Below are 25,716 nucleotides of genomic sequence, written 5' to 3'. Positions count from 1 at the left end.
TATGGGGTTGCTTGCGCCTTCAGGAATGTTTGTGCTGTGTGATAAATGAAAGTTGCAACTTGCCTACGTAACTTTTTTCTGTTGTTTCAAAAAGTGCAGTACATTTTCACATATAAAATTAAAAACACATTTCTGGTTGTATGAAAGTAGCTGAAGAAATAAAATGATGGATCTCTAATGAGAAAACAAGACAAATAAAATGACTGTCCATTTCTTTTTAATTCTCGCTCTGCATTGTGATGATTACAAGCTGGACTTCATGGACTGTACAAGCAATACAAGGTTGCCAAATACGTTTTACGTCATTGTTTTACACAAAGCGAATACAGAAATATCCTATCACCTAATTTCTCTAGTTTTTAAAAAAATCCTATAGGCACAAAGCAGATTGTTGGAAATTTATCAAGGAAACGGGGAGAGAGGTATGTGGAGAGAGGTATGCATAAATAATTAAGTATTTATTACATCAAAAATGTCCCAAGAATTATACTCTGCAGAGGCTTAGATAATCAAATACTGCAGTACTGATTTGATCAGTAAATAAAAGATTAAATATCTTTCAATGTGTAATAAAATCTGGGGACAAATTTTTTAAAACAGCAGCCAGTTCAAGGGGGTGATAAGATCAAGTGGGTAAATGGGTACGTGAACAGGCACATCGGAACTGTGGGGACATGAAAAATTGACCACTGTCAAACCAGTGTAAATTGCTTGGTTTCTCATGGAAAACATTTTAAACAACAAGTTTATCTTCTCAACCATGTGTTCAGTCTTTCCTCATATTTCTGTTCCTTATTTCGTTTTTTGAAACAGCAATAGAGATTGCACCATCCTGTAGCCGCTGCTTAAAGATCAGATTATTTCAAAAACTTTTTTTAGCTCTACAATCAGTTGCCAATCTGTCTTCTGCATTTCTTCTCTGAACCAGTTCTTCAGAGCATCAATAGACTGCCGATTAATCTGTAAATAAAACCAAATAAAGTACTTCAGTGAGAATACATTTAATTTACAGTTTAAAATGTGAGAAAGAGTAAAAATACAACATGTGTTCTGGCAGTACCACATAAAATTCAAGGGAGGGACACAATGAGCTTTGAGAGTCGCATGTAATAAAAATTGGCGTTTTCATTTATTTTCTTGCATTATTTACCTAAAAATACGCTAATCTGACAAACGTTACAGCATACAACTTCGATATTTGTTAAAAAATCTGACAGGCGCTTAATTTACTTAGCGATATCAAAACATCCTGTAGTCCTAACTCATGAAAATAGTTGCTCTTCAAACTCTTATTCTCTCAGGCACTCTTTCATTCATAGAAATGGGACGTGCAATCTTCTGGATTGAAAACATAACATGGATGCCAAAGTAAAAGAAACAAAGGAGAACGTTTCACTGATGAAAGCAGTCTCCTCAAGTTGATGCAAAACAATACTGTCAAAAATTAACCCAGCCCAGGGGTCAAGTTATAAAGACTTAAGCCGTATTGTGTTTCTGTGTCTGTTCTTGAAATCCAAAATGAAAAGACGACTAGAGAAGATTTTAGTGAAAGACAGCAATCTGGTCTAGGAAAGAATGACCTGACTCTTGTGCAAATCCAACATGGAATCCCTTGTCACAATGGCTGGAAACAAGTACCTGAGTGAAACATGGATTATGAGGGGGAACATTTGCAACTTTACAGACCTTCCGTAATCTCGGAGTTTTGCGCTTGCAGTAATGGACTGTAGAGGAGTTAAATCCTAGTACCATCCAACACAGTCGTGGAAGAAGCGAAACCGTTAAATACAAAAGACACTGCACCACATGACCTGCCAGCTGAGATGCCATCTATCTGATCATTTTCTTTTCACACTGCTTCTTGAAAGCTTCAATACACCTTTTTACGTTTCAGCTAGCAAAAGCAGCGCGAATGTGCTGCTCTTGTCATACGAGAGCTTCTTGGAATCAATACAGATTTCAAAGCTCTTGGAGGCGGAGTTGACGGCCCGCCCATCTTTTTCATTGGATGGCGTCATCCTGCATGCAAAATGCTGGCTTGTGATTGTAAAGGAGTCTTCATAGTCCCTCCTTGTTGCCGCCTTGTTTCCTTTTAGTTCCGCCCATCGGGATTGAATCGTATACTCTCAGAGGGACACGGCTCCTTCAATTACTCGGTAAGCACTATATTTTTCCATTTATAATTTTGTCAGTTACCTGCGCAGTCCGCTTTCATTTTCGGAACCGCGACTCAGGTATTTCTTATATTCACCCTCTCTACAGATTTGACAGTTTCAGAACCATGTAAATGGCTGTATTCGGCGCTCTGCTTTTCATTGTGAAGTACTTGGAAATGCACAAACACTGCAGGTAAATGTGTTTCACCTTATTTATTTATTTTACAAATGCCTCGTACTTTACAAAAAAAACATTTTTTATCTGGGCATTAAGATACTGAAAGTGCAGTACGACCATTTAGAGTCCGTTTTGACAGAGCAGAAGGATGTCCCAGTCCAGCATCCTGCAGTCGTAAAACACCATAGGCTTATCTGCCGCTTGACTACGCATATCAACGCATCAAAAGAAAGAGACCAGCAGGTACTACTGCATCTCGTTGGCCGGGCTGCTTAACTCAGTTCCCTCGCCCTAGTGCTCTGTTGCAGTGTTGGTGGAGGAAATTCTGTACATGGGGAGATCCTGTACGTTACTGAGAACTCAGGGTTGTTAGTTGAGGTTACCGGATGCAGAGTGGGTTAGCTAGTCTGCCCCCGACCGATGCAAGATTAGTTAAACTTATTCCATACCTTGTTGTCGAGGCTCAGCTCACCTCAGGGCCGCCGCTGTACACTCAATAGGATTTCGTGCCATCGTTCAAAAAGCGGTCAATCTCCACGCGTGTGGCTAGAGCCTCCACAGCCTCCTCTTCGCTTCCCGAGAGACCGAAGTAGTTACGAGCGGTGCTTAGAATGAAGCGTTTTCTGAGGTCCCCATGCTGCCCATCATCTTTTCTGCTCCAGCATCAGCACACGGGCACAGGCCACAGGAACCGATCACACTGTAGGCCAGACGCAAACTGAGTACTCAGCCGCTGTCATGGAAACGCGTCACTACAACTAGAGCTGCCACAAAAGGCATACCAAATGCAATTTGAATGAAGAGCGGCCATATTAGGTGTGGGTAAATCTGGCTATTTAACAAGGCTTTTAATGAGACTGACCACTCAATAACGTGTACGGTAGACACGGAGTTTAGTCCCTTTTCTTTGTCGATGTTACAGAGGAAAATCTAAATTGGCAGCCTCACGGTATTGAACTCAGTAATGAATTAGATAGAGCGCTGTCATTTTCTGTGGCCCAACAGGTAAATGTTTCTCACCATATGTATTTATTTTACAACTGCTTCGGACTTTGTAAAAAAATAAAATGGATTCTGGGCATTACTATACTAAAAGCGCGGTATGACCGTTTATGTAGGTATGTAGGTCATATCCACGTTCATGGACTGCATACTAACCCATAGAATGGAGACATGTGGAAAGGACGGATAGGACAGATGTGCACCCTCAGTATGAAAGATATATTTCTGAAGTGCTTAGCATGTCATACCACAAGCCACAAAAGTATTAATTAACGTTTAAACTACAAGTTATGGTATTGTTTATTAGAGACGGCATACCATATGTCAATATCTTCCGACTGCAATTAAGCAAAAGAAATCTTACAGCAGACAAGTGAGCCAGGTGCTTAGTTCATGGCACACCGAAAGTGTGCAAACATTTGTTTAAATGTATTTCACTTCTAAAAGTGAATTGACGGAAAATGTGTTCATTTTTTTCTTATGTATTAAACATATGTGTAACAAGTGCAAATGTAGAAGTCCTACACGAGAATCATGACAGGGTTGTTTGGTCGCTTTTCGCAAAATAATTATTTTACTGCTGCATCAGTAATATCTTATTTTCTATCATAACAAATACTCCGCTAAAAATGTATATAACGCCTGCTGCAAACAAGAAACGCGTTGCACGAAATAACCCTACACCCCATGCGCAAGCCCTACCCATGAAATTAAGACAGGAAATAAATTACAAATGACAGCCCGCCTGGCAGCACCACAGCGAGCTCTTAATTAACAGTAGGTACCCGATAGATTCCCTGCACACTGGCTTCTCTTTTTAATTCCAGGTGTAAATCAAGCAAACAGCACAGATCGCTGTCCAAAAAGTTGAAAAAATTAGGAGGGCAGTATCCCTCCGCCTAAATGTTATGGCCTGAAGTACAGAGAAAAACAAGCATTAAAAATGCAATCAGTCTCGCCTTTCATTAAGTTAAAGCAATTTGCTTTGCTATACAATACCATCAGCAAAGCAAATTACTTTAACTTAATCAAAGGCGAGACCTATTCCATTTTCAATGCTCGTTTAATCTTATCATTGTCTTGTCCGGGTCAATGTGGTTCACATGAATTTTCTGAGAGCTGGGTAATTATGCAATAAAAGTATCATGCACACCTTGATGGACACACATTAGGTAAAAGATGTTTGAACACAGTATGTTAAAGGGCCGACTGGAGTTCTAACTAGGCGTGGTGAACTCCGGTGCATTCGGCGAGTTTTCTGCACGCCGCGGACCACGTGGATTTGCAATATACACCGCTCCGTCTAGCATAAAGAAGGTTTTTCCTCACTCGCCAACATTAAGGTGGCAAGAGCAAGCGAGGAAAATCCACCTCCAAGCCAGATTTCTCAATGAGGGTGGTCGCAATGGCTCGTGTTGAGAAACTTTCCGTTCGCGTTGAGGAAGCTGCCGCTCAAGAAGAAAAATCTACTTGAGCGGCAGAAAGAAGCAACGCCCTCTTGCGGTGTGCATGGTGCTGTTCATGTTGATTTTGCAGTGTAGGACAAACACCAGGCGCAGAGAAATTCGCTCAAATGGCACGTTCTAACACACTCCGCCGCTTGTGGAACTCCACGTAGCGTCGCAGAGTTTTTCGGTCACTTGGCCCTGTTTCGTGTAGCAGAAATCCACGAACTCCGCCCAGGCTTAGTTCTAACCTAAGTTTATTACAAATGTGCGTATTAGTTGCTTCATTCCTCTGTGTATCTGAGACGTAGTAACTGGTTGTGAGGGTGTCCAGATGTGGTTATGTATTTTTTTATTCAAGTTATGCAGGAGTTTTAGATTTAATGGGAACTTACACTATGTATGGGAACCTACAGTATGTAGCACTTTTTTTTCCACTTAGAGCATTTCTTGTGAAGTGGAAGCATCGCATTTGCACTTTCCTTTGAAAAAGAACTGCAATTGCTTTTTTATATTCTTTTGTAGTCATAAAGTTAATATGAATCAAAAGGGTAATTAAAACACGTTTTATTCCCTAGAGTCAACTGGACTAATCACTAGAAACTTATAAAGGACTCTCCACTAGTCCAATATGATACAGAATTTTGACGGTGTGCTTTTTGCAAACCTTCGTTGCAGCATGTCATGGGACTCGGGAGAGGACAACTTTCTCAGGCACCAGTACTGACTTTCAGGAGGTTCATCGTTGGTAACCGCTCTGAAACAAAGCCATTTTATGACAATGGCAACAAGGTCAAAGCTCCAACTATCTTGCTCTGTGACTAGTCTTTAGTCATGAACCAGTTGAAAAGGTCTGTAAACAAAGATGTCCAACCCTGGTATCTCTTCCAGGTGAATAACGCTGATCCTTCACGTGTTGCAAAATCATGGAACATAGACAAACATTGTTTTGGAAGCACCTCAAGATCTTGTGTATACCTTAATTTCTTCCTCTAAACAAAGCACATCAGCACTCTGTCAAATTAAATTTGAATTATTATAATGGACATTCTCTACTCCCCACTAGTAACATCCTCTGTAAACTTTGAAATGAGTGGCTACTTCTGACTGACACCCTGATGCAGCCTCGAAATTGCTAGTCAGGTATTATTGTAGAAAGAAAACAATTTACCTCGCCTTGGGCAATAAGAAAAGAATGGCCTACTTCCCAGGGTAAACTTCCTTTATAACTGTCAACCAGTTTCCTACTGAGGGTTCCACCTTACTGCACCTGTTTTTCACGCCAAGTACAAGTGTGCCTTAAAGTCACTTGACTCATATTGCTTATTTGTGTCTGATTAATTGATTAGTGCTTCTTTACAGCACAATGCAAACGTGTCCCCTCTTTCATAGAATCTCTACCTTTATTGTACCTGTGTACCGCGCTAGATGATACGTTGTATTGGTCTGAGCTCTGTATTCAAAGTTCCCTGACAACAGCATATAAACAGATGACCTTTGTATATAATCTTCATTTGCATTCTACTTCTGCTGCACGGCGCTTTGCACAGTGCTGGGAAACTTTATATATATTTACCATGGAGGTCTCTGTGGAAGTTGGAGATATATATATATATATATATATAGTCAAACACTATGTAGGGCTAAGAAAAAGGAACAAAGAGCACGAGCTCTAGAAGAGAGGACATGACATTTACTTGTTAAATTGCTCTCCTGAAACTATGAGATCAGACTACTAATTCAACCTTAGACATTTCTTTAAAAGGTCAAGTAATTTTTAGGCAAAGAACTTTGTGCCTGAAATTGTAACTATGCTAAATAAATAAATATTCTGCAGCATGATATTTTCCCAATGTACTGTACTACATGCGGCATCTCAATCTTAGTGATATATCTGCTAAACCAAATTGTCTGTAAAAAGTTCTCCTACTCCTTTCGAGAAAGTTCGGTGCTATGATACCAAATGCTTTAAATAAAAATAAAACAATTGTCTACAGCAGTAATGGACTGTAGAAATCACAACTAAAAAACATACTGTTAGACCTGTCAGCCCTTTGGGTGGTCCCTCCTTTTATTTATTTATTTTTGTCCCCTTTTCTGCCCCTCAATCCTTTCATTTTTTTTTTTTATGTCCACTGGAATTTTTAGGTGTTGACCTGGGGGTTAGGTACTCCTTGACCCCATGGTTTCTCATAGGCCTAGAAATCCCTCCTTTTCTGAGGGCAAGCTTAGTTACTCAAAATGGTGGCCAGTAACTGCCATAACGGTTACTTCAGGAAAAGGACCCATAGGTTAACATAGGGAATCTAGAACCTTCTGGCTTGTTCTGGACACTTGAGGCTAGGATATAAAAGGCCAACTGTAGGGCGACCATTTTGTTAGAGAGAGAGAGTCCGCTGGAGTGCAGGATGTGGTAGTAGGTGGGGGTAGGACAGAGAGGGTTGACTTCCTTACTTAGGAGAAGTGTGGAGAAGTGTGGCTCACTGGTTAGAGGAGGCAGACCTGGAAGCAGAGGTCAGCCCGGGACCAGGGTTCAATTCCCGGCTCGGCAGGATCTTGAGTCCTAAAATGTCCATGGACTCGACAATTCTCGCTCCGGTGCCTACTCTAATCACGGGTTCACACTCTGCGACTCTGGGCAATAGCTTGCTTAATCTCCACAACGGCCCCTCGCGGTGGGATGCCTGGCTTTCACCTTGCGGATACCCTGCTGGGGTTATCTCACAGGGGAATACCAGGACGGGTTCCCTAAGCAAGCGCTTAGAAACCGCTCGGTGATTTGCGCTATATAAATTCCTGTACATTTACAGGGTTGCCTCCTTCCTGCTTTCACCACCCCTTGCCCCTTCTTCTGCAGATCTGACCCTGCCAAGTGGAGTTCCTGATGACCCTGGACATTGGATCCTCCCCAAAACCTTAAAGTCATCCTCTAGCATGAGGGAAATTGGAGTGATCATAGGGACTGAATGGTGTGGTAGTCTGGTCCCCGTTGTCCATTGGGGGGACCTCTAATAGAAACTTTGACTGAATCACCGCGATAGGAGAGAGGACAGAAGGAGTGGAGTTGATACCTTCCCCCTTCTTCTCCTGCGGTTTATGATCGTAAATATGCCACGCTTTTCCCTTTTTAATCCCCTCTCACCTGAGTTAAATTTCGCCAACCCGTGAACAATCCTATTCACATGTGAGACCGGGGGAGAGATAGTAAGCCTGGGGGAAGAGTCGGTGGCAGTGTTGAAAGTTAGCGTGGCCGCTCTGAGGAAGGGGAGGCGCTGTTGAAGTGAGCTACGCGCTGCTGTGGAGCTGCGCAGGCCCTGTGAGGCGAACGCTAGTCTCTGAGGAAGGGGAGGCGTTGTTGAAGTGGATCGCGCCGCCGCGGAACTGCGCAGGCCCGGTGAGGCAAACGCTAGTCTCGGAGGAAGTGGATCGCGCCTCCGCAGAGCTGCGTAGGCCCTGTGCAGGGTGATCGCTAGTCTCTGTGGGGGCAGGAGCAGCAACAAGAGGCCTGCCGAGTCCGAGCAGGTTCAGCGGGGAAATCAGAGGTCTCCTGCGCTTGCCACGGACGCCGCTCCTCTACTTCCCGTGCAGCCTTCCCACAGCGTTAGGTCAGTGATCGAGTGGCTTGACCTGTGGGGGAGGCACTGTTGGCAACTACACCTCTGCCCCACAGTTGCCCGGGACATTGGAAACAAATGCCAGAGGAATCAAGTAAGGAGAGATCAGGGGGCTAACAAGGAAACTGTGATCGGCTGTGGGTCTGGGGACTGACAACAGAGGAACCGGAGGGGAGATTCTTTCCCCCTACAATCGGTCTGGAAGTACAAAGATTGACAAAGTGGGAAATAGGCTTCTAAGCTTATTTAAGTACGGTCAGTGACTATGTTTATTGCTTAACCTTTTTATTACAGTGGCATAAGAGAAAGGCTACTTTAACTTCCTGGTGGAACTGTCTGCTAAACCTGGGTAGTTTTAAAATACAAAGGGGCTTGTGAGTGAAATGTACACCCTGATTACTCCATAGAGAAACACCAACCTTGCCGTTGCTTAATATAATCTGTGAAGTTGTGTTTAACTTTTGTCTTTTAGGAGATGGAGTGTTTCACCAGGAACAAGTAGTTGTTGAGTTAAAATTGATGTAAAGGAACAAGGAGAGAAATAATTGACTTAAATAATAACGAAGCTGTTGGATAAGATAACAAAAGAGTAAACAGAATTATTTTTATAAAACAGCTCTTATTTTCCTAAAAACAATTGGTGTAGTGTCCTTTTTGAATGGATGGATGCTAGGTTACTGTAAGGGTGTGACGCAAACTTAACACTTTTGCCTTTAGGTTTGACCGTCCTACGCTGTGCCAGGCTACCCTATGTGATCTGGAACCCCCAGGTCCAACATAATTGGTGTCCAGCGGTGGGATCAGAACTGTGCTTGCGTCCACTTTGCAGTAGCCTCGTGTACTCCACAGACCTACACCTGGAGTTTTCTCCTGGTGGACTTCCTAATTATAATTTTGTTTTTTTCCAAATTTACTTCTGGTGGTGGGTGGAGGTAGCTTCTAAATACACTCTTGATTAATTCCTTCCAAGTGGCTGTCCCTGACTCTCATCGGCAAAAAATTAATTTGCTCTGGAAGAGTTAGAGACCTATACTGTGGCTCAACTCCGTGAATTTTGTCAAAATATGGGAGTGTTCTTCAAGCATGGTGCTAAAAAGGGGGAACTCCAAACCAGCTTGAGGGCGTGGGTGGCAGCTCACCCAGATGGGAAGGAGGAGGAGGAGGAGGAGACAGACCGGAACACTGTCGTCGGGATACATGGATTGTACCAACTTAAAGTGGGGAACCTGCTACCGGGTCCTAGGACACTTTCAAGGGAGGGCAGCAGTGTCTCTGGAAGAAGCTAAACCGAAGCTGAATTAGCTGACCGGAGGGAGAAAAGACAGCTGAAGTGGGAGTTAGCCCAGCTGGAAAAGGATAGGGAGGAGCAGAGGATGGCTCATGAGTTGAAACTCAGAGAGTTAGATCTCAAAGCCCTACAGGCAGGGACTCCCAGTACTCCTAATGGTGGCAGCGAATCTAAGGATTTGACCAGGGAACCCAGACCTTATCTACCTAAGGATGTAGTCACCAGCTATAGCACAGGGGATGACATCGCCAAGTGGCTGGCCGCCAATGAGGTCTCCTTAAGAGCCCATGGGATACTGGAAAAACACGGGGGGGGGTGTCTTGTACAAATACATGCCTCCTGCAGGAAGGGATACACTATTGGCCCTGGAGCAGGGAGAGCAGATCCACTACCCCACCATGAAAGTGGCGCTAATAAAAAAGTTTGGACTGACTCCAGAAAAATACCGACAGAAGTTCAGGGGTAGTCACAAACTAGGCACACAGAATTGGGTGGTTTTCTTGTACTACACAAAGAAGGCATTAGAGGGTTGGGTGATACAAAAGGGGATGATGGACGGAGCGTTTGAACAAATCAAACACTCACCCCCAGTCAACTGATCTGGGTTTAATCCATCACCATTCTTTAGTTCACTCAGCCACCCCAGTTCAGACATGGCTATATGCAAATCAGTCTGACCCTGCGCCTCGTGGGAACAGTCCAGCCCGAACTGCCAAGCCATGTCTTCCCTGGACCGGAAACAAGCATCCTGGGACCGGTTTCGGATTCATAATCCTCATCAGCCAGGCTATCTTGAATCCAGTGGCCAAGTGAACAAGGGACTCACGTCTGAGCATACCCTGCCACACTTAGGGCGAACAAAGCGATACAAAAGGGGATGATGGACGGAGCGTTTGAACAAATCAAACACTCACCCCCAGTCAACTGATCTGGGTTTAATCCATCACCATTCTTTAGTTCACTCAGCCACCCCAGTTCAGACATGGCTATATGCAAATCAGTCTGACCCTGTGCCTCGTGGGAACAGTCCAGCCCGAACTGCCAAGCCATGTCTTCCCTGGACCGGAAACAAGCATCCTGGGACCGGATTCATAATCCTCATCAGCCAGGCTATCTTGAATCCAGTGGCCAAGTGAACAAGGGACTCACGTCTGAGCATATCCTGCCACACTTAGGGCGAACAAAGCAATACAAAAGGGGATGATGGACGGAGCGTTTGAACAAATCAAACACTCACCCCCAGTCAACTGGTCTGGGTTTAATCCATCACCATTCTTTAGTTCCCTCAGCCACCCCAGTTCAGACATGGATATATGCAAATCAGTCTGACCCTGTGCCTCGTGGGAACAGTCCAGCCCGAACTGCCAAGCCATGTCTTCCCTGGACCGGAAACAAGCATCCTGGGACCGGTTTCAGATTCATAAGCCTCATCAGCCAGGCTATCTTGAATCCAGTGGCCAAGTGAACAAGGGTCTCACGTCTGAGCATACCCTGCCACACATAGGGCGAACAAAGCGATACAAAAGGGGATGATGGACGGAGCGTTTGAACAAATCAAACACTCACCCCCAGTCAACTGATCTGGGTTTAATCCATCACCATTCTTTAGTTCACTCAGCCACCCCAGTTCAGACATGGCTATATGCAAATCAGTCTGACCCTGTGCCTCGTGGGAACAGTCCAGCCCGAACTGCCAAGCCATGTCCTCCCTGGACCGGAAACAAGCATCCTGGGACCGGTTTCGGATTCATAATCCTCATCAGCCAGGCTATCTTGAATCCAGTGGCCAAGTGAACAAGGGACTCACGTCTGAGCATACCCTGCCACACTTAGGGCGAACAAAGCGATACAAAAGGGGATGATGGACGGAGCGTTTGAACAAATCAAACACTCACCCCCAGTCAACTGATCTGGGTTTAATCCATCACCATTCTTTAGTTCACTCAGCCACCCCAGTTCAGACATGGCTATATGCAAATCAGTCTGACTGGGGGTGAGTGTTTGATTTGCTCAAACGCTCCGTCCATCATCCCCTTTTGTATCGCTTTGTTCGCCCTAAGTGTGGCAGGGTATGCTCAGACGTGAGTCCCTTGCTCACTTGGCCACTGGATTCAAGACAGTCTGGCTGATGAGGATTATGAATCCGAAACCGGTCCCAGGATGCTTGTTTCCGGTCCAGGGAAGACATGGCATGGCAGTTCGGGCTGGACTGTTCCCATGAGGCACAGGGTCAGACTGATTTGCATATTGCCATGTCTGAACTGGGGTGGCAGAGTGAGCTAAAGAATGGTGATGGATTAAACCCAGATCAGTTGACTGGGTGTGAGTGTTTGATATGCTCAAACGCTCCGTCCATCATCCCCTTTTGTATCGCTTTGTTCGCCCTAAGTGTGGCAGGGTATGCTCAGACGCGAGTCCCTTGCTCACCTGGCCACTGGATTCTAGACAGCCTGGCTGATGAGGATTATGAATCCGAAACCGGTCCCAGGATGCTTGTTTATGGTCTAGGGAAGACATGGCATGGCAGTTCGGGCTGGACTGTTCCCATGAGGCACAGGGTCCGACTGATTTGCATATTGCCATGTCTGAACTGGGGTGGCCGAGTGAGCTAAAGAATGGTGACGGATTAAACCCAGATCAGTTGACTGGGGGTGAGTGTTTGATTTGCTCAAATGCTCCGTCCTTCATCCCCTTTTGTATCGCTTTGTTCGCCCTAAGTGTGGCAGGGTATGCTCAGACGTGAGTCCCTTGCTCACTTGGCCACTGGATTCAAGACAGCCTGGCTGATGAGGATTATGAATCCGAAACCGGTCCCAGGATGCTTGTTTCCGGTCCAGGGAAGACATGGCATGGCAGTTCGGGCTGGACTGTTCCCATGAGGCACAGGGTCAGACTGATTTGCATATTGCCATGTCTGAACTGGGGTGGCCGAGTGAGCTAAAGAATGGTGATGGATTACACCCAGATCAGTTGACTGGGGGTGAGTGTTTGATTTGCTCAAACGCTCCGTCCATCATCCCCTTTTGTATCGCATTAGAGGGTTAGGTACAAGGCAACGAGGTGAGGGACTATGAGGGGTTGTATGACCTCATTCTCAAGGAACACCTACTCGAGAAATGCTTTCCCGAGTGGCGTCTACACCTGGTAGACAGCAAGCTGACCAGCCCCCGGAAGCTTGCTGAGGAGGCGGACATCAGGGCTAGTACCCGGGTGTCCTCAAAGGGGACTGGAGGGGATTCCCAAAGGACCGGACAGGGCGCCCCCCAGAAGAAAGAGGGGGGAGATAAAAAGAGGGAGTTCTCAAAAGGCCCAGAAAAAAAGTTTCCAGGGAAAGAGAACAGGATTCACCCCTAAGGTTAACCCGCCCAGAAACCCTCATCCTGGCCAAAGTCAGCAGCCAAGGGTTGTCCGCTGCTATGAGTGTGGTGGGGTTGGGCACTATAAAGGTGATGTCAAGTGCCCAAAGAGACCACCCCCTCCCACTGGAGAAAAAGCCCCGGGAGTAGCTAGTGTAGTGCTCGGGGAGGAGTTGCCCTTAGATAAGGGGGGTGAGTGGGCGGGTGTCACCTTAGTGTCCCTGGGAGATCGGGAGATGGTTCCTAAGATCCAGGTGCCCTCAAATACTGCAAAGTATGGGCAGTGGGTCACCATCAAAGGCCAAAGAGGGGAGGCTCTGTGAGACACAGGAGCCAGTATGACTATGGTAAGGAGTCAACTGGTGTCTCCAGAGCAGGTGATTCCACATGTTCTCCACCCCGCCGCGATGGCTGACGGCAGATTGGGCCACTACCCTGTGGCCGAGGTTCCATTTGAGTGGGAAGGGGTTGCAGGTTCACTTCGAGTTGCCGTAAGCCCTGCCGTGCCAGTCGATTGTCTGTTGGGGAATGACATGGAGCACAATGCTTGGAAGGAGGTGGAATACCGGACTCATTCTGAGATTCTGGGTACACCTGACTGGGCCTGTGTTAGCACAAGGTCCGCGACTATCCGGAGGGGGAGTTCGCTTGGGCTGGAGCCTGGAACAAGGGCCCAGCCAGCTGCCAAAAAGGGAAAGAACCGAGGTCAGGAGAAGCCTGCCTCGGCTTCCACGCCCCATGAGAGGATCGGCCACCTGCGGTGGTGGACCAGGAGTCCGTGGAGGGGAAGTTGTCTCCCTGGAGAACTTGGCTATCCCTGCTGAGTGGCATGTGGAGGGAGGTCCTACCAGGGAGGAGTTCTGTAAGGGCCAGAAGGAGTGCCCTACCCTTGAGGGACTGAGGCGACAGGCCGAAGCCCAGGCAGCAGGGAACGCTGTTGAGAACTACCATATTTACTGGGAGGATGGACTCCTCTACAGTGAACCTAAGGCACCTGTGCACGGTTCATCACGGGCCTTGGTTGTCCCACAACGTTACCGAGCCTTTCTTTTAGAGTTAGCTCATGAGATACCCGTGGAAGGACACTTAGGACAGGACAAGGCCTTTGCCCGGCTTGTCCGCCACTTTTACTGGCCTCAGATGAGAGTGGCATCCGACACATGCTGTCGGACATGTGCATCTTGCCAAGCCAGTGGGAAAACAGGGGTGAAGCTGAAAGCTCCCCTGGAACCACTTCCTGTCGTTAGCACCCCCTTTGAAAGGGTGGGCATCGAGATTGTGGGGCCATTGGATCCACCAACTACAGCTGGTCACAGGTTTATCCTGGTTCTGGTGGATCACGCCACACGGTACCCAGAGGCAATTCCTCTGAGGACCATTACTGCACCTGCAGTGGCTAGGGCCCTGATGGGGATCTTTACCCGAGTGGGTTTCCCCAAGGAGGTTGTGTCCGACAGGGGGACCAACTTCATGTCAGCATACATGCGGGCTATGTGGAAGGAGTGTGGAGTTACCTACCGGTTTACCACTCCTTATCACCCACAGACCAATGGTCTAGTGGAAAGGTTCAACAAGACCTTGAAAGGCATGATAAGAAGTCTGCCTGAGAGCCTGCGGAGGAAATGGGACGTCCTCCTAACCTGTCTGTTTTCCTACAGGGAAGTTCCACAGAAGGGAGTGGGCTTCAGCCCCTTCGAGCTTCTGTATGGGCACCCTGTGCGTGGACCTCTCAGCCTGGTGAAAGACGGATGGGAAAAGTCTCCCAGGAAGCTTCCCCAGGATGTGGTGAGCTACATGCTGGCCTTCCGGAGCCAAATGGCTAAGTTGTGGAAGCAAGCTTCAGACAACTTGGAAGCCAGCCAAGCAGTGATGAGAGTGGTAGGACCACAACGCTCACCCTGTGGAGTTGGAGCCTGGCCAGAAAGTGTGGGTGATGGAACCTGGAGAGCTAAGTGCCCTCCAGGATCGCTGGACAGGCCCCTTTGAGGTGATGGAGAAGAAGGGTAAGGCCACCTACCTGGTGGATCTTAAGACCCCTCGACAGCCCCTACGGGTGCTGCATGCCAATCGCCTCAAACCCCACCATGAGAGGCCCAAGGTCATCTTGATGATGGTGACTGATGGAGCAGAGGAAGCGGAAAGCGAGCCTCTCCCTGATCTCTTTTCGTCTCAGGAAAAGGATGGGTCGGTGGAGGGAGTGATTCTCTCCCCATCCCTAACTCCTGAGCAGCGAGAGGAGTGCCGCCAGATCTTGGAGCAGTACTCATCGTTGTTCTCCCTTGTCCCGGGAAGGACCCACCTGTGTACCCATGATGTGGACACAGGAGACAGCCCACCTGTGAAGTCAAAAGCCTACCGGCTGTCAGACAAGGTGAAGGCCAGCATCCACAGTGAAGTTACAAAGATGCTGGAGCTAGGAGTAATTGAACCTTCTAGTAGCCCCTGGTCCAGTCCGGTGGTTCTAGTACCAAAAGCTGCCCAGTCAGGCACCACTCCAGAACTGAGATTCTGTGTGGATTACCGGGGATTGAATTCAGTGACCAAGACTGATGCACATCCGATCCCTAGGGCGGATTAACTTATTGACCGACTGGGAGCTGCCCAATACCTGAGTACCTTTGACCTTACTTCAGGGTACTGGCAGATCTCCCTTGCAGATGGGGCGAAGGAAAGGTCAGCCTTCTCCACGCCTGAGGGCCACTACCAGTTCTGTGTGATGCCCTTTGGGCTCAAGAACGCCCCTGCCACTTTTCAGCGGCTGGTGAACCAGGTCCTCTCTGGAATGGAGGCTTTCTCCACTGCTTATCAGGATGACATTGCCGTCTTCAGCAGCAGTTGGGAGGACCATTTGTGTCACTTACAAGCTGTTCTCCAGGCCCTGAAACAGGTTGGCTTGACAATCAAAGCCAGTAAATGTCAGATCGGGCAGGGGTCGGTTGTGTACCTGGGCCACTTGGTGGGCAGGAGAGCGGTGCAGCCCCTCCAGGCAAAGATTGAGGCAATCATGGCCTGGGAGCCCCCCAAGACCCAAACTGAGGTCCGAGCTTTCCTGGGCCTCACAGGTTACTACCGTCGCTTTGTGAAGGGGTATGGCACTATTGTGGCGCCCCTCACTGAGCTCACATCCAAGAAGCAACCTCGACGGGTAGTATGGACAGAGGCTTGTCAGCAAGCTTTTGTAAAGTTGAAACAGGCAATGTGTGCAGCACCGGTCCTGAGGGCCCCGGATTTCTCGAAGGAGTTAATTGTCCAGACAGATGCATCAGAGCATGGCATTGGGGCAGTGTTATCGCAACTCAATGAAGAGGGTCTGGATCAACCTGTGGTCTTCCTGTCTAGGAGACTGCTTCCCCGGGAACACAAGTGGAGTGACTGAGCGGGAAGCTTTTGCAGTGGTATGCGCTCTGAAGAAGTTGCGGCCATACCTATTTGGCTCACACTTCCTGGTTCAGACTGACCACCGACCCCTTCGTTGGCTGATGCAAATGAAGGGAGAAAATCCCATGTTGTTGAGATGGTCCATCTCCCTACAGGGAATGGACTTCCGGGTGGAACATCGGCCTGGAGTGGACCACGCCAATGCAGACGGTCTCTCTAGGTATTTCCGCCTTAGTGATGAGAACTCCCAAGGGATTGGGTAGCTCTCCCCACTTTCAGCTGGGGGGACGCATGTTAGACCTGTCAGCCCTTTGGGTGGTCCCTCCTTTTATATATTTATTTTTGTCCCCTTTTCTGCCCCTCAATCCGTTCATTTTTTTTTTTTGATGTCCACTGGAATTTTTAGGTGTTGACCTGGGGGTTAGGTACTCCTTGACCCCATGGTTTCTCATAGGCCTAGAAATCCCTCCTTTTCTGAGGGCAAGCTTAGTTACTCAAAATGGTGGCCAGTAACTGCCATAACGATTACTTCAGGAAAAGGACCCATAGGTTAACATAGGGAATCTAGAACCTTCTGGCTTGTTCTGGACACTTGAGGCTAGGGGTATAAAAGGCCAACTGTAGGGCGACCATTTTGTTAGAGAGAGAGAGTCAGCTGGAGTGCAGGCTGTGGTAGTAGGTGGGGGTAGGACATACAGAGGGTTGACTTCCTTACTTAGGGTTGCCTCCTTACTGCTTTCACCACCCCTTGCCCCTTCTTCTGCAGATCTGACCCTGCCAAGTGGAGTTCCTGATGACCCTGGACATTGGATCCTCCCCAAAACCTTAAAGTCATCCTCTAGCCTGAGGGGGAATTGGAGTGATCTTAAGGGACTGAACGGTGTGGTATTCTGGTCCCCGTTGTCCATTGGGGGGACCTCTAATAGAAACTTTGACTGAATCACCGCGATAGCAGAGAGGACAGAAGGAGTGGAGTTGATACCTTCCCCCTTCTTCTCCTGCGGTTTATGATCGTAAATACGCCACGCTTTTCCCTTTTTAATCCCCTCTCACCTGAGTTAAATTTCGCCAACCCGTGAACAATCCTATTCACGAGTGAGACCGGGGGAGAGATAGTAAGCCTGGGGGAAAGAGTCGGTGGCAGTGTTGACAGTTAGCGTGGCCGCTCTGAGGAAGGGGAGGCGCTGTTGAAGTGAGCTACGCGCCGCCGCGGAGCTGTGCAGGCCCTGTGAGGCGAACGCTAGTCTGAGGAAGAGGAGGCGTTGTTGAAGTGGATCGCGCCGCCGCGGAACTGCGCAGGCCCGGTGAGGCAAACGCTAGTTTCGGAGGAAGTGGATCGCGCCTCCGCGGAGCTGCGCAGGCCCTGTGCAGGGTGATCGCTTGTCTCTTTGGGGGCAGAGCAGCAACAAGAGGCCTGCCGAGTCCGAGCAGGTTCAGCGGGGAAATCAGAGGTCTCCTGCGCTTGCCACGGACGCCGCTACTCTACTTCCCGTGCAGCCTTCCCACAGCGTTAGGTCAGTGATTGAGTGGCTTGACCTGTGGGGGAGGCACTGTTGGGAACGAATAGTTTTCTTACCTGTCGGTGTAGTTTTGCAGCTTGAAGATCTTTCTGGATTCACTATGCTGTGCATATTCCGCCATCTTGTGGTTGGAGTCGGAAAGTGCTTTGTATTTTTTTTTTTTTGCTATGGGAGGTTGCGAAACCTGATCCCTCTGGTGATGCTACAACCCCCATCTTGTGTGTGCAGGCTCTCAGATTATTTTTTCCCCTTCTGCCTTGCGATTTTGTCTTATTGCTTAATAAGTCTACTATATATAGTGCCTAAGGGGCTGAGAGTGCAGGGACACTTTTCGATTTTCAAAAGGTGACTTTTTAATAAATATTATATACATATTGACATGTACACACCTGTTATTTATCTATCTATTTATTTATTTATTTTTGCATGTATGTGTCTACCTACGTATGCAAACATCTTTATAGATATATATCCTTGTATTACCACCTACTTCTCCAGCCTCATCTTTCTGGCGGAGGTGGGGGGGTTCGCTAGTGAATCCAGAAAGATCTTCAAGCTGCAAAACTACACCGACAGGTAAGAAAACTATTCGTTTTGCAGCGTGAATCTTTCTGGATTCACTATGCTGTGCATAGACTTTGTAGCGGTTTAGTTAAGTTTGCGGCGGCTGGGTGGAAGATGAGCGTTGATTGTTGAATATATGTTGAAGCACCTTGTATTTGACTTGTGCTTCCTTGTTTATTTGTATATCCACACAGTAGTGCTTCGTGAACGTGTGCACTGAAGCCCATGTTGCCGCCAGGTATATGTCTTGAAAGGGTGCGTTAGCCAGGAAGGCTATTGTTGCACCCTTCTTCCTGGTAGAGTGGGCCCGTGCCCCTCCTGCTAGTTATTGGCCTACCTGTTTACCTAGTAGGTATCCATACGGCTTTCCTTTGAGGAAAAGTACCCATATGCGTACTACTTTGCGTATTAATCTGTATTTGTTTAATAATGTTACATGTGACCAGGAACGACCCCCTTGGATGTTTTATTCAAATGGTTAAACGTCCTAGGCCCATTCATCCTTGTGTAACACCTGATTTCCTTGTTATATTCTGTGCGTGCTATTTTTAAAATGGTCCTTACCAACCACAAGCTCCCCTTTTTTTTGCAATGGGCCGGTTTTACTCCCGTAAGTAGATAAGGCTTAATGGTTTTTTGGCGTGCCTGGCTGATTTACAGGAGTACGTATTTCTTGTCTGATGCTCACCTTAGTAGCCCAGACCACTGCAGGGGCATGCTGATGCCCTGTTGAAATTTGTTACCACCCTTCCATGGTTATGGTATTTTAGAACACAGGCGCTATTACCTGCTTATGTGTCCTATTAATGTTCTTAGGAGAGAAAAGAGGGTAGAGGAAGAAGGCCTTACCCTATTATCTGCCTTCGCTTGTACATATAAACGTACCTGATGCTAGATCAGCTATATATCTAATATATATATTTGATGCAGAGGCCCACATAGGTGTGCGCTTATCCTTTTCTTACGAAGTATACTCCCCCATGTGGTCTATCCAAATATTAATTTGTACAGGAGAAGTTATCCTGGACTTAGTTTGGCCACTGGGTTCAAGGAAGGTGACGGCTCTGAGTGCATCGCGCACAGTGGGCCTTTTGGCTAACTACTTACGAATGGTCTCGTAATTTTAATTAGGCTATTGCCTGGTGTTATTTGATATTGAGCTGCCTTGTGATTCCGTGCAAGGGAGAAACACCGTGACCTTTCACTGTGCTGTGTGCAGACCATGTGTAGTTTCTATCATGTAGGCAGGAAGCCTGAAGAACTGCACCCTGCTTGTGTTCATTCTGCCCTTATGGATGGTAATGGTAGTTGTAACGGGAACACGCCGTGGTAGGTGTGTATTGGGTTTGCCCTTATACCTTGTGATGAGTAAGAGGTCCCCTCCGGTGGGCCACATGTGGGGTACGTGTTCCTACATAATCCCAGTCAACCTACTTTGCTATAGGGTAGGCATATGCAATGTTTGAGGTCTTGCTTTGATTGTGTTTGTGTTACTGTGTGTATGTGCAGCACGTGGTGGAAGGGTGTGCACCCCCCACTGTAGTTGGCGAATTTTATGGTCGCGGCGAACCGCAGTTGGCCGGCCATATCGGATACCTTTGGAAGTCTCGGTGAACTCCTTTGAAGAGCCCCCGGCTTCTTTATGGTGCTCAGAAAGGCCGCAGTGAACCTCAGTTGCCGGCTTTCTGATTGGAATTGGTGGACAACTCCCCTTGAAGAGCTGCCGGCATCCTTATGGTGTGAAGATCAGTCTCTGTGGTAGGAGAAGACTTCCACCTTTTTGGGCTCGCCACGCCCATGGTGTGTGTGAGGTGAGTGTGGGTGTGGTAAGCCCACCCCTCTCATGGTGATCAGCCCATTTAGTGAAGCTGAATCGGCTTTTGTTATTGAAGCAAAAACCATGTTGTGATGCAAGTACATATACATTTGTGAAATAAATGTTGTGTAGCGTGCGTAGATATGTACCTGTATGTTGGTGTTTGTAGTCTTGCTGAGTGAGACTCAATTGCCCCTTAGAAGTGACAGTACGTTAAGAGTATGCATAGTGTCATATCTGCAGCACCGTCTGTTATAGGCCTTATGTATGTTGTATATTTTACACCGGCCTCAGTGAACCACCCATAACGTGCATGAGAGGATTGCAGTTGTGGTATGCCCCAGCATCTCGAGGCGATCAGTCCCCTTAGTGAAGGTGATTCGCCATTGATATTGTAACCAACTTAAGGTTGTGTTGCAAGTACATGTTGCGGTGTGGTAATGCTGTGCAGCGTTTGAAAACTATGTACTTGTCTTCTGGGGTTTGTAGTCCTGTGTGAGACTCAATTCCCCATTATAACTATGCCTGTTGTGCTTAGAGACTGTGCATAGTGTTTATGTGACACACGCCAGTTTTAAAACATGGTTGTGCCGTCCCCTAGTGGTGAATAGAGGAGGGAGCAGGCATGTGTTTCAAATGTCTTGTGTGACAGTGTTCCAAAGACATTGTATGTGTTCCCCATAGAAAAAAATGTTTCTATTTTTCAGCGTATTTGTATTTATGTATTTATCTTTTTCCCCGGTGCCATGCGGTGCATGTTACCGGTAAAAAGGGGGGGCGTATATGTATATATTAAAACACATACATGGACTGTTTGCATATGTAATACTGTATTTTGCCTAATACGTGTATATATATATATCCATACACACATATATATATATATATATACATATATATATATATATATATATATACATACATATACACACATATACACAGACACATAAATACCCATATATACACATGCCTGAAAATTGCATATATAGAACTTCACCTGTACCTTAGTACTTGGTGTATCTTCCTCTTGATTGGCTGTATATCTACATGTATGCACCCCGCAGTAAAACATGTAGCTGTGTATTATATGCAAGCATATTCATACACCCAAACCTACCAATATAGCAGTATACACCCAATTGTATCTGTTTGATATATAATGTACCTGGTCATTGGTATAGGAAGAATGTATCTCCTTTCAGCCTCCTATTTGCCACCTAAGAGTCTTAGGAGGCCTAGTAGGCCAAGTTACCCTACTGCGTGTATATCTCGTAGTAAGGGGTCCCTCCCTTGCATCGCTTGTTACAATACTATGCAGCCGGCTGATAAACATTGTTTGTGTTTGGCGCAGTAACTGACAAAGCATGATCTGTGATCCTGCCCGTTTCCTTGTTATACATGTAGTGTATAAACCTTGTGAAGGTACTGCAGTAACCAGTAAAAATTTAGGTAACAAGTAAAAGTTTCAATTACCAGCAATGGAGGGGCCATACCATAAATGATAGCGTAATAGAGCATTAGCTATCAATCACCGTTTTGCGATGTAATTTAAAAACCTGTGCATAAATATTGTACTTATATGTTGCACACGTTGTGCCGCAAATATAATTTATTTTGCCTTTGTGAACACGTATTGCAGTGAATAGCGTCCATAGAGCATTAGCTATCAATCACTATTTTGCGATCTAATTTAGAAAACTGTGCATAAATATTGTACTTATATGTTGCACACGTTGTGCCGCAAAGATAGTTTTCTGCATTTGTGAACATCTAAATATTGTACTTATATGTTGTAAACGTTGTGCCGCAAGATTGTTTCCTGCATTTGTGAACACATATTGCTTTGGCTTATTGGGCCCTTTGTGTAGGTGCATATGAGGCTTAAAGTACAAGGCCACCTACTAATTTAGCTTTGTTAATGTAGTGGCTCAGTAGGGAACTTAGCCATTGCGGGCATATTAGTACTTAGTGCTACTTTGCCAGCGCCTGCCTGTTTGCGCAAGAATGAGGCTTCCATTTATTGTATGCCCTATGCTTTATCGTAAATAATTGTTTCCTCGTCGCTGTGTTATTTTATCAGCGGCTGTTTGGCAGTGCAATCTTTGAGGCTTATGAACAGCATAGCTGTGAACCCTTGCTTTGTACTGCCTGCACGAAATGCTTTGTCGTGTATTTCTTGCAAAAGCTTTGCAGTGAATTATTATAGCCAGGTGCTTTAGTAACTGCTAAATATTGCCCTAAGGTATGAGATATAGCATGCTCTTGGCTTTGCAAGAGAAAAACACCTTTACCGCAAATTTCCCATTTTGGAAGGAAATGAAGCGCTTGAATTCATTTAGACTCTTACTAAGAACCTAAAACCCCCTTCGAGGCCCAGTTAGCCAGGCCGTTCAGGAATGCGTCTTCCCGGAGATAAGGCCCTGATTTATGAGACCTTGAGGTCGATGAAGGCCTCGTGCAGTCTCCAGGAACGGGCGAGTTTTATGGCCCTTACAGTGGAATGCTGGAAGCCTCCTTTATGCTATGTGCATCAGGGAGGGGGCAGGGGCTGTGCTGAGAATTGGGCTACGTGCAAACCAAAAGGTTTGGCTTTGCCGCCAGTTAAACTGCGTCCCTTGGTGCTTTTTATAAATATTTGTATATGCCCACTAGCTAGATAGTCGGGAATTAAGCACTCCTCTCCCTGACCAACGACCCCGCCGCCGCCAGAGCCAACCTGCACGAAGGGATGAGAGATGTAGCCGAGTGGATGACGACCAGCCGCCTGAAACTGAACTCGGACAAGACGGAGGTCCTCATCCTGGGCTCCTCGCCCTCCGCCTGGGACGACTCCTGGTGGCCCCCCGCCCTGGGCAACGCACCCAAACCGACGGACCACGCACGCAACCTGGGCTTCATCCTGGACTCCTCCCTCTCCATGACCAGACAAGTCAACGCCGTCTCCTCGTCATGCTTCAACATCCTACGCATGCTACGGAAGATCTTCTGGTGGATCCCCACCGAGACCAGGAAGACTGTCACCCAGGCCCTCGTCACCAGCCGACTGGACTACGGCAACGCCCTCTACGCCGGAACCACCGCCAAGCTCCAGAAGAGACTCCAGCGGATCCACAACGCCTCAGCCAGACTCATCCTCGACATCCCACGAAACAGCCACATCTCCGGACATCTGAAAGACCTGCACTGGCTCCCCGTCAACAAAAGAATCACCTTCCGTCTCCTCACCCACGCACACAAAGCCCTACACGACCAAGGCCCGAGCTACCTCAACAACCGAATCAACTTCTACGCTCCCAAGCGCCACCTCAGATCAACCAGCCACGCCCTCGCCGCCGTCCCCCGCATCCGAAGAGCGACAACAGGAGGAAGGTCCTTCTCCTACCTGGCCGCCAAGACCTGGAACTCCCTCCCGACCGACCCAAGACCACCTTTCCTTCAGGAAGAAGCTCAAGACCTGGCTGTTCGAGCAGTAGCGGCACCCCCCCCCCCCCCCCCTAGCGCCTTGAGACCCTACGGGTGAGTAGTGCGCTCTATAAATGTCTTGATTGATTGATTGATTGATTGCCCACTGTTAAGGGGTTAAACTGTCTTTTAATGCAAGACTGCACCCCTTACCATATATGTTTGAAAATGAAATAAAGGCTGGGATATTATCCCTTCCCATGAAGCCTTTTGAATATTGGTACTTTTGAACTGCAGTACTCAAATCCTGCATGCGTACCCACACAGTGCTGTAAATACTGGCAGGTTACACAGACTAGTCTATATTCCGAATTTGTTTAAATAAATCCGGCTTACATTTTTAAAGCCCTGCGCTTGTGCGTGGAGCATTTCATCTGTCATGATGCTATCATACATTCAAGATGCAAATCTTACCTCCTTTGTGGATGAAGTATTCGCTCAGTGCAGAAAATCCCCTTACCGTCTGGGGACAGTTTTGTAAAGGCAACCAAGTGTACTTGCCTTGCTGCATGAGGAATAATGTGAGCAGCGCCAAACAAGCTGCTTTGCTCAAGATTTCTCCCTCATGCAACTCTGTTATTACCACCTATCTCCTTGGAGTTTCTGGTGGGCCTCTTCTGCCTGCTGCGTCTGCTGCTGTCTTTTCACTGAAGTCTTGGGGCACCTCCGATCTCCATGGCGGAAAAAATAATCTGAGAGCCTGCACACACAAGATGGGGGTTGTAGCATCACCAGAGGGATCAGGTTTCGCAACCTCCCATAGCAAAAAATAAAATAAAAAATACAAAGCACTTTCCGACTCCAACCACAAGATGGCGGAATATGCACAGCATAGTGAACCCAGAAAGATTCACGCTGCAAAACTACACCTCTGCCCCACAGTTGCCCGGGACGTTGGAAACAAATGCCAGAGGAATCAAGTAAGGAGTGATCAGGGGACTAACAAGGAAACTGTGATCGGCTGTGGGTCTGGGGACTGACAACAGAGGAACCGGAGGGGAGATTCTTTCCCCCTACTATCGGTCTGGAAGTACAAAGATTGACAAAGTGGGAAAAAGGCTTCTAAGCTTATTTAAGTACCGTCAGTGACTATGTTTATTGCTTAACCTTTTTATTACAGTGGCAGAAGAGAAAGGTTACTGTAATTTCCTGGTGGAACGGTCTGCTAAACCTAGGTAGTTTTAAAAGACAAAGGGGCTTGTGAGTGAAATGTATACCCTGATTACTCCATAGAGAAACACCAACCTTGCCGTTGCTTAATATAATCTGTGAAGTTGTGTTTAACTTTTGTCTTTTAGGAGATTGAGTGTTTCACCAGGAACAAGTAGTTGTTGAGTTAAAATTGATGTAAAGGAACAAGGAGAGAAATAATTGACTTAAATAATAACGAATCTGTTGGATAAGATAACAAAAGAGTAAACAGAATTATTTTTATAAAACAGCTCTTATTTTCCTAAAAACAATTGGTGTAGTGTCCTTTTTGAATGGATGGATGTTAGGTTACTGTAAGGGTGTGACGCAAACTTAACACTTTTGCCTTTAGGTTTAACCGTCCTACTCTGTGCCAGGCTGCCCTATGTGATCTGGAACCCCCAGGTCCAACACATACACAGAAGGAAAAGTAACAATCTCCACAGTCCAACTCCGATGCTGCAAAAAGGTTAAGGAAAAAATAAAAGTTGGTACACGCTCTAAAAGATATGTGAGGAGAAGGGGACATTGGTGCACGGATTACATAACCTGATGTTGCTAAATGTGGTAGTTAACTGAGAATTGAGTTAAGAGCACTTTAACATTCTTCAGGTTTTCATTACTCACAATCCTTGGCAGCCAGTTAGAGCACACAAATGCCAATGGTTCAGGTTTGTCAGTTTAGATGTTCTCTAATGGTAAATGAGGAACCACAAAAAGAGACAAATTCAATTGGAGTCAGAGAG

The 25,716-nt window shown here is 46.7% G+C and overlaps 1 protein-coding gene across 2 annotated transcripts in view; it reads right to left on the bottom strand.

Annotated features, from left to right (window-relative positions):
• Positions 1-200: 200 nt before the first annotated feature.
• Positions 201-25,716, bottom strand: part of EIF5B (eukaryotic translation initiation factor 5B) — a 499,902-nt gene continuing 474,386 nt past the window's right edge. For both annotated transcript variants that reach the window (XM_078658012.1, XM_078658013.1), the window contains exon 24: positions 201-960. In XM_078658012.1, coding sequence (XP_078514138.1) covers positions 853-960 — 108 coding nt within the window. In that variant the 3' untranslated portion in view covers positions 201-852. The remainder of the gene's footprint in view (positions 961-25,716) is intronic.

Source organism: Lissotriton helveticus, chromosome 8 (assembly GCF_964261635.1).
Source record: "Lissotriton helveticus chromosome 8, aLisHel1.1, whole genome shotgun sequence".
NCBI classification, from domain to species: Eukaryota; Metazoa; Chordata; class Amphibia; order Caudata; family Salamandridae; genus Lissotriton; species Lissotriton helveticus.
This window is presented reverse-complemented; position numbering and strand designations above follow the sequence as displayed.